Raw genomic sequence first — 14,609 nt, forward strand, 5'->3', positions numbered from 1 at the left:
TATCAGCCTGAATGGGTCTTGGGTCCATCAACAGCTGTGATAGCAGAGCCCCCATGCCAGATCCCCAGCCTGCGACTCCGGGTCTCCTTAAGGGGGAGTCTAAGGATCATGGTTATATCAATTTTTACCTTCTCCCCTCTCCCCCACACAGCAGATACAGATGAGAAGCAAATAGGGGAGGGTTAATTTACAAGGAGTGGGGACTGCTGCTGGTGAGAATATACAATAAATTACTCCAGGGCTGATGGGCACCTGGTCCCTGGGGTACCCGTAGCTGTGGATGGTTGCAGGTGACACATTTCTCTGCGACTGTGTCTAATTTTTGACTCAAGGCTCCTGCTATTTTCAGGAAGGAGAGCGGGCTTCTGGCTAGCGTCAGGCAGCGGAGGGGTTAAGCTGTGGTCCCAGCCCGCGCTGCTTGTTGCTAAGGGCGGGGAAGTTCCTCTGGATCTTGCAGCTCCGGGGCTGAGCTTCCCGGGTCAGACGCTGCCGCCGCCTCCATCGTGAGCCGGAGCCCGGGCTAAGCCGCTGCCGCTGCCCAGCGGGGTGTGTGCGGGGAGAGCCCTTCCCCAGCGCCCCTCGGGGCCCAGCCGCGGGGACTTTCTCCGGGGGCTGGAACCAGCCCCGGGCTCTGCCGACACCAGCCCCTGAGCCGGAGCCCGCAGGTGAGGGGAGAGACCCGGGGGAAGGGCTGGGCAGGAAAGTGACTCTGCCCTAGGGTGACCAGACAGCAAGTGTGAAAAATCGGGACAGGTGGGGGGTAATAGGTCTCTATATAAGAAAAAGCCCCAAATATCGGGACTGTCCCAATAAAATCGGGACATCTGGACACCCTACTCTGCACCAAGGGCCCCTCCTCGCCCCAGCTCTGCTCCTGGGGGAGGGGCGGGGGTCTGCCAGTCCCAGAGCTGCTGCCCTCTCTGACCCCCCCAGGCTCTGCCCCCCTGAGCGCCTGCAGGAGCCGAGCCAGCGCCGGGAGGGAGAGTGAATGCCCCCAGGCAGAGGAAGTAAGTAGTGCCACCTTTATTAATAACAGCCCTAGCACAACCCCCCCCCCCCGCCCAAGTTCCAGGTTGTGGGAATGTGCTAATACACGCCAGGGGGGTGGGTTAGAAGCAGTCCAGGCACTTTTGATTAAGGGCAGTGGTGTATCGTTGGGTCTATCTTTAAAAATGAATATGCTGAAAGACTGAAAGGTGACTTTATTACACTGTATAACTACCATCATGAAGAGAAAATGTGTACTCAAGGGTTCTTTAGTCTTGCAGCTGAAAGCTTAGCACGAAGAAGCAGCTGGAAGCTGAAGCTAGAGGTAATCAAATCAGAAATTTGTCACAAATATTTAATAATGAAGGTAATTACCACTGGTAAAAATGACCAAAGGAAGTAGTGGATTTTCCATCGCTTGATGTTTTCAGATCAACACTAGATGAACTTCCCGAAAATCAGGCTTTAGGTACATACTGGGATAATTTAATGGCCTGTGATATACAGGAGGTCAGTTTAGATGATCTAATGGTACCTTCTGCCCTTAAAGTCTCTGAATCTATGACTCTTAAATTCTCATCCCACAAATACTCTCACACATGTTTAATATTAAAGCATCAGAAAGCTGCGAAAAGCAGCCTTTCAACAGTATCAATGCTCAAAACTGAACCCCCATGGTGCAAACTGAAGCCTCCCCTGTTGCCCTTCTCATGCGGACAGGCTGGAAAATAACATCCACATTTTGCTCCAGATTGTCCCATCAACCTGGGACATGGCTGCAACGGATCCAATGACCTTCGAGGAGGTGGCTGTGCATTTCTCCGAGGAGGAATGGGCTCTGCTGGACCCGTGTCAGAGAGCCCTCTACAGAGACGTCATGCAGGAGAATTATGAGACTGTGACCTCACTGGGTAAGGATTTCCATTCCCTTGGTTATTAGACAATTTGAAGTCTCTGAAGCATCGGGGGGCAGAGTGAGGGTTAATGAAGTACTTTATGGTCTGGAAGTGTTCTGTGGGGCATATCACTATAGTAGAAAACAGTGAGGAGAGCTCTTCTTGTGTTTGAGGCATGGCCCTGGATCTCAGGAGAGATGGCTTCAGTTCCTGGCATAACCACAGGCTCCGTGTCTGAGCTCTTCTAACTCACTAAGTCTGTGGCTTTCAAAGGGACTCGGGAGAGCTAGACACAGATGCCCCATTAGGTATGTCTTCACTGCAGTTAGACACTTGGATAATAAAGTGGAGAGTGTGTTTATCAAATCTGCGGATAACACCAGACTGGGAGGGATTACAAGCACTTTGGAGGACGGGATTATAATTAAAAATGACCTTGACAAATTGAAGAACTGGTCTGATTTAACAAGATGAAATTTAGTAACGACAAGTCGCAGGGCAAGCACACCCCATCCCCCTGTTGGGGCAGGGTAGGGGCTGTTATAGCCCCGCTGCTGAGTTCTCCTGACCACCCTTAGCCTCAGGGTGTTGCAGCCTAATGGCCAGAGTCAATATAAGTGCCCCCTATTTTGGATGGGGGACTGCATGGCCTGATGGCCAATGGGGAGAAGTGGGCCATCACCTGGGGGTGGGTGGCAGCTGTGGTAAGGGGACCCAGGCCCTCCCTACTCCACTGGGTCCCAGCCCAGGGCCCTGGTGAATGTGCTTGCCACTGAGTCAGTGGGGATCTGACTGAAACATGCTGATTTATTGCTCATTTCAGCAACTAGACCACTGTGTATTTTCTCCGGGCTACTTCCTACTGTGTGTTCCTGTGGTGTCTGGGTCTCCAGCCTGTGAATCTCCCAGCCATTCCACGGTTTCCTGGGTGTCCAGGGGTAGCTGGGTATGTTTCTGGATCCTGGTGGACTTGGCCTCCACTGTCCCAGGCTCCAGGAGCTCCCAGGCGGGAGCCTGCTGCATACATCCTTCCTCTTGGCGGTCAGCCCAGACTGAGCAGGGCTGCTCCCTTTTATACCTGGTTTCTAGCCAGAGCAAGCCCAGCAGGGCTGACAGGGCATGGCTTACTTGGCCCATAGGATTGAGTTAACCCTTGCAGGCTCAGTGCAGGGCAAGTGCGCCTTGTCATACAAGTGAAGAGTACTCCACGTATGAAGGAAAAAATCAAATGCACAGCTACAAACTGGAGAATAACTGGCTACTCAGCAAAACTGAAGAAAAGGAGCTGGTGGTTGTAGTGGATCACAAATTGTATATGAGTGAACAGTGTGATGCAGTCGCTAGAAAGGCTAATATCATTCTGTAGTTTATTTACAAGAGTGTTGTATGTGAGACACAGGAGTTAATTGTCCCATTTCTCTGCATTGGAAAGGCCTCAGATGGAGTTCTGTGTCCAGTTTTGGGCACTACACTTTGAGGTCTGGTCTACACTACAGACCTGTATCGATATAACTATGTCACTCAGGTGTGTGAAAAATCCACACCTCTGAGGGATGTCGTTATACTGACCTATCCCCATGTAGATGAGATTATGACATAGCTACTGCCTCTGGGGAAGATGGATTAAGTACGCTGATCGAAGAACTCTCTCTCTCATCGACTTGTAGCATTTTAACAAAGATGCTCTAGTGGCTCAGCGTTTTAAGTGTAGATGTGCGCTAAGAAAGATATGGACAAAGTAGAGAGAGTCTTGAAGACAGCCACCAAAATGATACAAGGTTTAGTGACCTATGAGGAAAGATTTTAAAAGAAAAAAAAAGGCATATTCAGCTTTGAGAAAAGAAGACGGGGGTGGGGGGATCTGATAACTCTTCAGATCCATTAAGGGCTGTCATAAAGGACAGTGACCCATTATTCTCGATGTCCACTGAAGGTAGGACAAGAAGAAGTGGGTTTAATCTGCAGCAAGGGAGGTTTAGTTTAGATATTAGGAAACACTTTTCAACTGTCAGGCAAGTTCAGCACTGGAACACGTTCCCAAGAGAGGTTGTGGGATCCCATCACTGGAGGTTTTTAAGAACAGGTTGGACAAACACCTGTCAGGGATGGTCTAGGTTTACTCAGCAGAGGAGGATGGGCTAGGTGGCCTATCAAGATCCCTTCCAGTCCTTCATTTGTATGATTCTACAGTTTCAGCCCAGGTGAGAGGAGAATGGCTGCTTCTCCCCTCTCAGGTCTGTGCTGTAGAGTAGGATGGGGTGGGGGGGAGAGGAGAAGTAAGGAGAGCCAGAGCCAGGCCTGTGTTACCAGCCAGATGGCTGCCTGCTGGAGTAGAGCTGGTCTAATGGGTGATTGGGAAGGGCAGATTGACCATTGATCAGCCAGGGGATGAGGGCTTAGTATGACCCCATGAGAGGAGACTATTACCAGCAGGACAGTGGGGTGGGAGGAGGTATTGTTTCATATTCTCTGTGTATATATAAAGTCTGCTGCAGTTTCCACGATATGCATCTGATGAAATGAGCTGTAGCTCACGAAAGCTTATGCTCTAATAAATTGGTTAGTCTCTAAGGTGCCACAAGTACTCCTTTTCTTTTTGCGAATACAGACTAACACGGCTGTTACTCTGAAACCTTTGCTCTCAGTGTGGCACTGGGGGCACATATCTAGTGATCTTCTTTCCTGGACTTGACTGGCATTTCCTGGGTTTATTTCTTCACATCTTCTCTTAGGGAAGTGCCATCTAGAGGCCCCAAAAAAGGATCACAGCCCCTGTGAGCTGGGCACTACACAGCCACATAGTGAGAGACAGTTCCCACCCCAAAGAGCTCACAGTAACAGGAAGCAATTGTTTTCTGCTCTGGCTTCTGTTGGTGAAGGATATGGGTGAGTTTGTGTGTATGTGGGTGGTGACCAAAGAATCTCTTGGTGCCAACTGGCAGAGGGCCCTGCTCTATATAGGGGTACTGGGATCCTCCTGCGTTCAATAAAAGAATGTCATGTATGGTCTCTAATAAAAGCCTGTATGACACTGGTCATTATAACCATTGTGAGATGCATGTACAGAAAATATGTGAGGAGTTATGTGTATACAGTAACTCCTTGCTTAACATTGTAGTTATCTTTCTGAAAAATGCTACTTTAAGCTAATCAAATTTCCCCATAAGAATTAATGTAAATGGGGGGGATTAGGCTAAATTTTTTTTGCCAGAAAAAAGACATATAGTATACATTTTAAACAAACATTGTACACAGCAATGATATTGTGAAGCTTGGTTGAGGTGGTGGAGTCAGAGGGTAGAAGAGGGCGGAATATTTCCCGGGAATGCCTTACTGCTAAATGATGAATTAGCACTTGACTGAGCCCTCAAGGGTTAACACATTGTTGTCAATGTAGCCTCAGACACTACAAGGCAGCAGGAATGAAGGGAGGGGAGACAGAATGGCAGAGAGAGACAGACACACACCCTGTGTGAGAGAGAGAGATGCGCATTGCCCCTTTAAGTACACTGACCCCAGTGTAAGTACATTGCCCTTTTAAGTAGATTAGCAAATTGAGGCAGCAGCTGCTGCCAGCAAGCTCCCTCTGTCCTGAGCCCTGCTGTGTCTCCTCCACCACCCCCACTCTATGGAGATGGGGGGCAGGAGCGGAGGGAGGGGAACACCCTGACATTAGCACCCTTCTTCTCCTTCCCCCACCCTCCACCCCGCAGAGCAAGCAGAAGGCTTCTGGGAGCAGCTCCAAGGCAGAGGGCAGGAGCAGCACATGGCAGTGGTGGGGAGGGACACCTGAACTGCCTGGCAATTGATAGCCTGCTGGGTGGCTGCCGCACAGGGAACTTAGGGGAGCAGGGAGCTGATGGGGGGGCTGCCGGTCCACCCTGGTTCCAAGCCCTCACCATCTAGCTCCAACAGACTGCTCTTTCTGCAAGCAGTGGACAAAGCAGGCAGCTGCCAAGCAGTGTTATAAGGGAGCATACTTTAAATGCGCATGTTCCCTAATTGATCAGCAACGTAACAACAAAACAACGTTAACCGGGATGACTTTAAGTGAGGAGTTACTGTATATACTAAAAAAAAAGTTCTCTAGGTCTGTAGTTAAAAATAGGTCACTCAAAGGTAGCATGTCTCAAGACAAACTCCTTCACATAGGGGTTAGAGACACTTATCTCCACAGGGGGAGGCACTGTATATTGTGTGTCATGCAATAGGACTCCATTAGCGTTCTTTGTCAAATGCTAATGAAGAGTTCATAGAAGCTTCAGAAAGAAGCTAACCGGAAGAGAGAAGCAGCCTGAGGTGTACTCAAAGGTCTGTTCTGGTATAGTGAGGGTGCAAAGAGACACCCTGGCATCCTTCACCTATGAAGTAAACTCACTTGAGTTTGCTTCATGAAATGGGGATTTCAGTCAGGCTTGGCTGAAAGCACTGGGGAGAACTTTGTGTGAGGTGATGCTCTTTGGACAGGAGGATAACCTGTTAGTTAAGGTTAGAGTTTCATTATGTTGTTTTACATGTAACCATTTGTTCCCATCTCCCACACTGATTTTCATTTGAATCTCTATTCTTCCTTAAATAAATCTCATTTTCTTTTATACTTGAACTCACAGGCTGTATGGAATACAGGAGCAGTGGTCGAAAATAAAAACTGGCAAAATCTGGTAAGCTGTTCCTTTGGGAACAGAGGAACTGGGAATTCTCTGGGTATCAGTGGCTGGCTACTACAGGGGTATCACTGATGTGACTGGTTTCAGAGTAGCAGCCGTGTTAGTCTGTATTCGCAAAAAGAAAAGGAGTACTTGTGGCACCTTAGAGACTAACCAATTTATTTGAGATAAGCTTTCGTGAGCTACAGCTCACTTCATCAGATGCATACTGTGGAAACTGCAGAAGACATTATATACACAGAGACCATGAAACAATACCTCCTGCCACCCCACTCTCCTACTGGTAATAGCTTATCTAAAGTGATCACTCTCCTTACAATGTGCATGATAATCAAGGTGGGCCATTTCCAGCACAAATCCAGGTTTTCTCACCCCCCCACCCCCATACACATAAAAACTCACTCTCCTGCTGGTAATAGCTCATCCAAACTGACCACTCTCCTTACAATGTGTATGATAATCAAGGTGGGCCATTTCCAGCACAAATCCAAGTTTAACCAGAATGTCTGGGGGGGGGGGGTGGTAGGAAAAAACAAGGGGAAATAGGCTACCTTGCATAATGACTTAGCCACTCCCAGTCTCTATTTAAGCCTAAATTAATAGTATCCAATTTGCAAATGAATTCCAATTCAGCAGTTTCTCGCTGGAGTCTGGATTTCAAGTTTTTTTGTTGTAAGATAGCGACCTTCATGTCTGTAATTGCGTGACCAGAGAGATTGAAGTGTTCTCCGACTGGTTTATGAATGTTATAATTCTTGACATCTGATTTGTGTCCATTTATTCTTTTACGTAGAGACTGTCCAGTTTGACCAATGTACATGGCAGAGGGGCATTGCTGGCACATGATGGCATATACCACATTGGTGGATGTGCAGGTGAATGAGCCTCTGATAGTGTGGCTGATGTTATTAGGCCCTGTGATGGTGTCCCCTGAATAGATATGTGGGCACAGTTGGCAACGGGCTTTGTTGCAAGGTTAGGTTCCTGGGTTAGTGGTTCTGTTGTGTGGTATGTGGTTGTTGGTGAGTATTTGCTTCAGTTTGGGGGGCTGTCTGTAGGCAAGGACTGACCTGTCTCCCAAGATTTGTGAGAGTGTTGGGTCATCCTTCAGGATAGGTTGTAGATCCTTAATAATGCGTTGGAGGGGTTTTAGTTGGGGGCTGAAGGTGGCGGCTAGTGGCGTTCTGTTATTTTCTTTGTTAGGCCTGTCCTGTAGTAGGTGACTTCTGGGAACTCTTCTGGCTCTATCAATCTGTTTGTTCACTTCTACAGGTGGGTATTATAGTTGTAAGAATGCTTGATAGAGATCTTGTAGGTGTTTGTCTCTGTCTGAGGGGTTGGAGCAAATGCGGTTGTATCGCAGAGCTTGGCTGTAGACGATGGATCGTGTGGTGTGGTCAGGGTGAAAGCTGGAGGCATGTAAGTGTCACGGCTAACCTGGTGGCTGAACTTTGTGACTTTGTCCTTTCCCATAACTATTTTACATTTGGGGACAATGTATACCTTCAGATCAGCGGCGCTGCTATGGGTACCCGCATGGCCCCACAGTATGCCAACATTTTTATGGCTGATTTAGAACAACGCTTCCTCAGCTCTCGTCCCCTAATGCCCCTACTCTACTTGCGCTATATTGATGACATCTTCATCATCTGGACCCATGGAAAAGAAGCCCTTGAGGAATTCCACCATGATTTCAACAATTTCCATCCCACCATCAACCTCAGCCAGGTCCAGTCCACACAAGAGATCCACTTCCTGGACACTACAGTGCTAATAAACAATGGTCACATAAACACCACCCTATACCGGAAACCTACTGACCGCTATTCATACCTGCATGCCTCCAGCTTTCACCCTGATCTGCTGATCTGAAGGTATACATTGTCCTTTCCCATAACTATTTTACATTTGGGGACAAAGTCACAAAGTTTAGCCACCAGGTTAGTCGTGACACTTACATGCCTCCAGCTTTCACCCTGACCACACCACACGATCCATCGTCTACAGCCAAGCTCTGCGATACAACAGCATTTGCTCCAACCCCTCAGACAGAGACAAACACCTACAAGATCTCTATCAAGCATTCTTACAACTATAATACCCACCTGCAGAAGTGAACAAACAGATTGATAGAGCCAGAAGAGTTCCCAGAAGTCACCTACTACAGGACAGGCCTAACAAAGAAAATAACAGAACGCCACTAGCCGTCACCTTCAGCCCCCAACTAAAACCCCTCCAACGCATTATTAAGGATCTACAACCTATCCTGAAGGATGACCCAACACTCTCACAAACCTTGGGAGACAGGCCAGTCCTTGCCTACAGACAGCCCCCCAAACTGAAGCAAATACTCACCAACAACCACATACCACACAACAGAACCACTAACCCAGGAACCTAACCTTGCAACAAAGCCTGTTGCCAACTGTGCCCACATATCTATTCAGGGGACACCATCACAGGGCCTAATAACATCAGCCACACTATCAGAGGCTCGTTCACCTGCACATCCACCAATGTGGTATATGCCATCATGTGCCAGCAATGCCCCTCTGCCATGTACATTGGTCAAACTGGACAGTCTCTACGTAAAAGAATAAATGGACACAAATCAGATGTCAAGAATTATAACATTCATAAACCAGTCGGAGAATACTTCAATCTCTCTGGTCACGCAATTACAGACATGAAGGTCGCTATCTTACAACAAAAAAACTTCAAATCCAGACTCCAGCGAGAAACTGCTGAATTGGAATTCATTTGCAAATTGGATACTATTAATTTAGGCTTAAATAGAGACTGGGAGTGGCTAAGTCATTATGCAAGGTAGCCTATTTCCCCTTGTTTTTTCCTACCCCCCTCCCCCACCCCCCAGACATTCTGGTTAAACTTGGATTTATGCTGGAAATGGCCCACCTTGATTATCATACACATTGTAAGGAGAGTGATCACTTTAGATAAGCTATTACCAGCAGGAGAGTGGGGTGGGATGAGGTATTGATTCATGGTCTCTGTGTATATAATGTCTTCTGCAGTTTCCACAGTATGCATCCGATGAAGTGAGCTGTAGCTCACGAAAGCTTATGCTCAAATAAATTGGTTAGTCTCTAAGGTGCCACAAGTACTCCTTTTCTTTTTACTGATGTGACTGGGGCTTCAGGGCCTGGAGCACATCTGTTATCAACCTGCAAGGCAAAGGTAGGACTGGTGTATCCTAGAGGACACTTGACACGGTCTTTACCTCATCTCGAGTTTCCTAATTTATCTTCTCCATTGTTAGTGAATGATTCTCCCTCCCCAGGGTGTTCTCCCTCTTATCTTAGCTGGCACAGATATTCTGTCTTTTTAGCCTACTGACCTATTGTCTTATCTTATTTAGCAACAATCTGTTTACCCTCCCTAATCCCATCCTCCAAGTAATGGGGCCTCCCCCCATGTGTCAATTACTCATGTCAGGACAGGCCTCTGCTACCCAGATAAGACTCCCTCATGCTGGAGGCTGGTGATAACAAGGTGACTCACAGCCCTGGATGTCCTGAGATGCATTATGGGGGTGGGGTGGATTGGCTGAAAACTGGTTATACCCCAGATAGCTAAAGAGTGTAGCAATTCTGCTCAACTCACCATGGGAATAAATTAAGGGCGTTCTTTGGGCAGACTGGATGAACCCTTGCTCCAGATTAGTGTGTCACCATGGGCTATTGTATGATTTATAGCCCTATCTCTCTAGGATGGGGGTGGGGAGAGGAAGGAGCCTCTCTGGGCAGGCTATTCAAATCCTGGGTCTGGAACTACTAATAGTCCTGACCTTATGAACAAGATCAACACTTGTGTCCTTCCCCTCCACCACCACCCCCTGCCCCGATACAGGATTTCTAATTCCCAAGCCTGATGTGATCTCCCGACTGGAACAAGGGGAGGAGCCGTGGGTCCCCAATCTCCAGGGCTATGAGGAAAGGGAGATCCTGAGAGAAGCCCACATAGGTAAGGAAACAGCTAAACTGACTGAGAAACCAATTCTTGTATCCTCATGGCAGACATCACTCACAGGTTTTCATCAAGCTTGCCTGACCCTTCAGCCCCTGCCTTCATCTATATTCAGAGGATGTAGAGGAAGGATGAGTCCCTCCTCTCTCTCCTCTGAGGAAAGGGTTTGAAAGGATAGGGTGGATTCAGCTCCTGACATTTCAATCTCCGCAGCAGTTGTGTGTTTGTTCCCCCATTTTCTCTTTCTCTTTCTGAGGTTTCTTTCCCCTCCCACTCTGCCCCAGCACAGGCAATGACTCCTGTCTGCATTCTCTCTCTGTCCCAGCAGGTAATGCGACACTGAGTAAGAACAAGGAGAATCCTCAACAGCAAGTTCCTGAGCAGGTAGATTTGCACAGGACGGTATCAGGGAAAGCCAAAGGGGATGTTTCCCAGAATCCTGAACATGTATATGCCTGGGATAGTCAGCACAGGCCAGAGAAGCAGCAGGGAAACCAGCCAAGGGAGAGACACAGTAAATCCACTCAGAAGAGAAGAGGGGACAACCAAATCAAAGATATTGCTCAGCAGAGAGTCCCCACAGAAGAGAGACCCTACACATGCAGTGATTGTGGGAAAAGCTTCCGGTGGAGATCAGCCCTTATTACTCACCAGAGAATCCACACAGGAGAAAAACCCTACAAGTGCCCTGACTGTGAAAAAAGCTTCAGACAGATCTCAGCCCTCACCTATCATCAGATAATCCATGTGGGAGAGAAACCCTATAACTGCCCTGACTGTGGGAAAAGCTTCAATCAGAGCTCACACCTTATTAAGCATCAAAGAATCCACACTGGTGAGAAACCCTATAACTGCCCCGACTGCAGGAAAAGCTTCAATCAGAGCTCGCACCTCATTATTCACCGGAGAATCCACATGGGGGAGAAGCCTTTTAAATGCCTGGAATGTGGGAAAAGCTTCAGTGTGAGCTCACACCTTGCTGCACATGAGAGAATCCACAGGGGAGAGAAGCCTTATAGGTGCCCCAACTGTGAGAAAAGCTTTAGTCAGAGCTCATACCTCATTATTCACCAGAGAAGCCACACAGGGGAGAAACCCTTTAAATGCCCAGAATGTGGGAAAAGCTTCAGTGCAAGCTCAAACCTTGCTGCACATCAGAGAATCCACAAGGGAGAGAAGCCCTATAGGTGCCCCAACTGTGAGAAAAGCTTCAGTCAGAGCTCAGCCCGCACTAATCACCAGAGAATCCACACAGGAGAGAGACCCTACCGATGCAATCAGTGTGAGAACAGCTTTAGTCAGAGCTCAAACCTTATTTCACATCAGAGAATCCACACAGGACACAAACAGTAGAATTGTCCTGGCTAGGGATGGGCCAAGTGAATAACACTTTTGCCAATTCCCCTGAATCTCAGAAGGGTCAGGCCAGGCTGGAGTGGCCATGCAATGAGGACATGCATCAGTTACTAAAGCAGAGAATGAAACCACCTGTTAGGGGGCTTATTTCTTCACCCACTTACTTCCCTGGTCCTTCTCACATGAACAGAGAGCAACAATACCCGAAGTCCAAAGGTGCAAACAATTTTATGTTTATTGGGGTGAACTTCCAGCAAGCATGATTCCACTTTCCTTCCTTAGTGTCCCCCTTCCCAGCTCTGACACCACAGAGCTTTACACCTGTGTCCCTGTTCCCATTCCTGCCCTTAGCCAAACATGATTCCAATTTCCCCACCCCCATTCCTATTTCCCCCATCCACCCACCCACTTCCTGATTGACTGCAGACTATACAGTAAAACTTGAGTTCTGCTTAGCTATACCTTAACCAATCATTTTCCTGAAATTTAACTAACCAATCCTAACATATTGTAACATGATTATTTAACCAATTATATCCCACCACCTTAATTAGTTTACTCCCAGCAAAATTAATTATACAGCAGACAGGAACAATCACAGAACTAGAAAAAGATTATACAGACAAACAGTAGCAAACTGGGAACTATAATAACAAAACAATACAGAAGTGAGGATTTCACATCCCAGCTATTGATAAGTGAGTTCTTGCCAGACAGGATGCTATCAAACTAAGTTTCCTTTTACATTTTCTAGGCACTTCCCTTTCTCTGGAGGTGATAGGCACTCTCAGGACAGGATTGTATTCCAACAGCCCAATAGCACCTTATTTCAATGCGACTAGTTTGGAATGTGAGGAGGTGACCGGTCACTTCCCAGATTATGGCTGCCTCTGCTGCTTAGCCAAAGGCCTTAGCCTAAGAATAGACCTCAGACTGTCACAGTAAGAGAAGGACTTTACACCGGCGGACAGTGATTTTGATTTTTCTTTCTTTTATACCTCTAACTAGCCAAGTGATAAGAATACACTTAAATGCTTAGCGTATAGGCCTTTACAGACAGGCCTGAATATCTATATCCTAACACTCCACCCCTTTTTTTTTCTTTTCCTTTTGGGATCCTCCTGCCCAAGTATCCCTGAAAAAGCATAGGACATATGGCGACACATTTCCTGATAGGGCCAGGCATCAAGGTGGAAGGTGTCGATATTCCATTTGTCCCACTGCCCCTTGTGTAGTATAGTGCCCTGCACCTTCTCTCGTACAGGCATACCACACCTATTCCAATTAGTGTTCCCGACTTCCCATTATAGTGGGCCCGAAATGGTTGGGTCCGCGTTGTCTAGTACACTGCAGGGTTTGGAGGGCTTACTACATTACTTATAGGTTATCTTCATATGCAACATAACACAAGAACAGTTAACAATACAAAGTTCACAGGAACACCGAGTCCTGACCACTGCAATATGGTCCAACATCCGAGACACCACCGAGACACTGCCTCTCCTCCTTCAACAGGGTCATGATCTTACGTGTCCAGTTGCTGGTAGTTGCAACAAGCTGCCCCTGGAGGTTTTACTTGCTTTTGTCCAAATCATAAGTCCACTGAATGTTCACAGAGAAATGGGATATTGTCCAAACCAGCTTCACCACTTGGTATGGAATCAGGCAGTATGCCCTGGTTTGATTATTCACAGCAATAAGATTCACAGATTCATTTGTGCACCAAAGTCCAGATAGCAGCATGTAGATGTGTGTAGTTTGGTTATGGGCTGGTGTAATTGTGCCCCCAGTAATATGTACGTTCCCAGCAAAACACCTTATACACAGTACCCCCAATTGTCCACCCCTTGCACAGGCCATTGATTCTGCTCCTCCATAGTCATAGGAGAGGGGCACATCCAAACATCTTCTGTTGATTTACACTATTTTACACACCTCTCCATTGATTCCCAGTGAGCTCCTTAATTTTCCCGCTGGCGCTAGCTTGCTTGTAGAGTGTCTGAAAAACAAAAGAAACAATTTCCACCCCCCTAGTGGGGACAGATTATTGCTTAATAATTAATAATATCACTTTCTTTTACAAATTTTCTTGCTAATTGCAGGAAAAACAGAAGAATTACCTCCAGGCTGTTCTTATTTTGTTCTATAGTCAGGCTAGTGAATTATCCCACTCACTGGTCATTTATGAAATTCATGAGGTGGTGTACCTCAGTTTCCCCTCTTGTACAACAGACCATGTTTGCAATAGTTTCTCTGCTGTACCTAGTTTTAAGTTTATTCTCAGGTAATAGCTGAGACACAGCTTCAAATTTTAGCACAGTACACATCCTGGGAAAATGCACATTCCTTCCATATAGTTTAACCTCGATAACATTAGCCATATTAATTTTACACAAGGTGTAACTGCCTTCCCCATGCCCACAGAGTTTTCATGCACACCCACCAAAGCAACAATCTGATCCCCCAGAGCCATCCCAAGGCTCAGTGTTCCCATCAGCACCTTCCTAGAACTGAGTTGTGCAGAGGCTGAGGTAAGATTTCCATGCTGTGATGGAATTTGATTATTACTTTTTGAGAAGCTCTGAAACGCCTCTGTTCTGCTCCTACATTTACGTTGATGCTAGAAACCTAGAACCCCCTTTATCTTGTATACTGTTGTGACGGGATCCCCGGGGTGCAGCCTGGGACTGCTGTGCCCCTTTAACTCCCCAGGTTG

At 47.1% G+C, this 14,609-nt stretch overlaps 1 protein-coding gene across 1 annotated transcript; it reads left to right on the plus strand.

Annotated features, from left to right (window-relative positions):
• Window positions 1–507: 507 nt before the first annotated feature.
• Window positions 508–11,890, plus strand: LOC311530261 (uncharacterized protein; the record flags this gene model as incomplete). Its single annotated transcript, XM_084646722.1, has 4 exons — window positions 508–665; window positions 1,739–1,898; window positions 10,421–10,534; window positions 10,866–11,890. Exons 2-4 carry the CDS (start codon window positions 1,760–1,762, stop codon window positions 11,888–11,890), a joined length of 1,278 nt encoding a protein of 425 aa, XP_084502848.1. The 5' UTR covers window positions 508–665; window positions 1,739–1,759.
• Between the last annotated feature and the right edge of the window lie 2,719 nt (window positions 11,891–14,609).

This window comes from Lepidochelys olivacea (assembly GCF_965140295.1).
Source record: "Lepidochelys olivacea isolate rLepOli2 genome assembly, chromosome: 14".
Lineage (NCBI taxonomy): Eukaryota > Metazoa > Chordata > Testudines > Cheloniidae > Lepidochelys > Lepidochelys olivacea.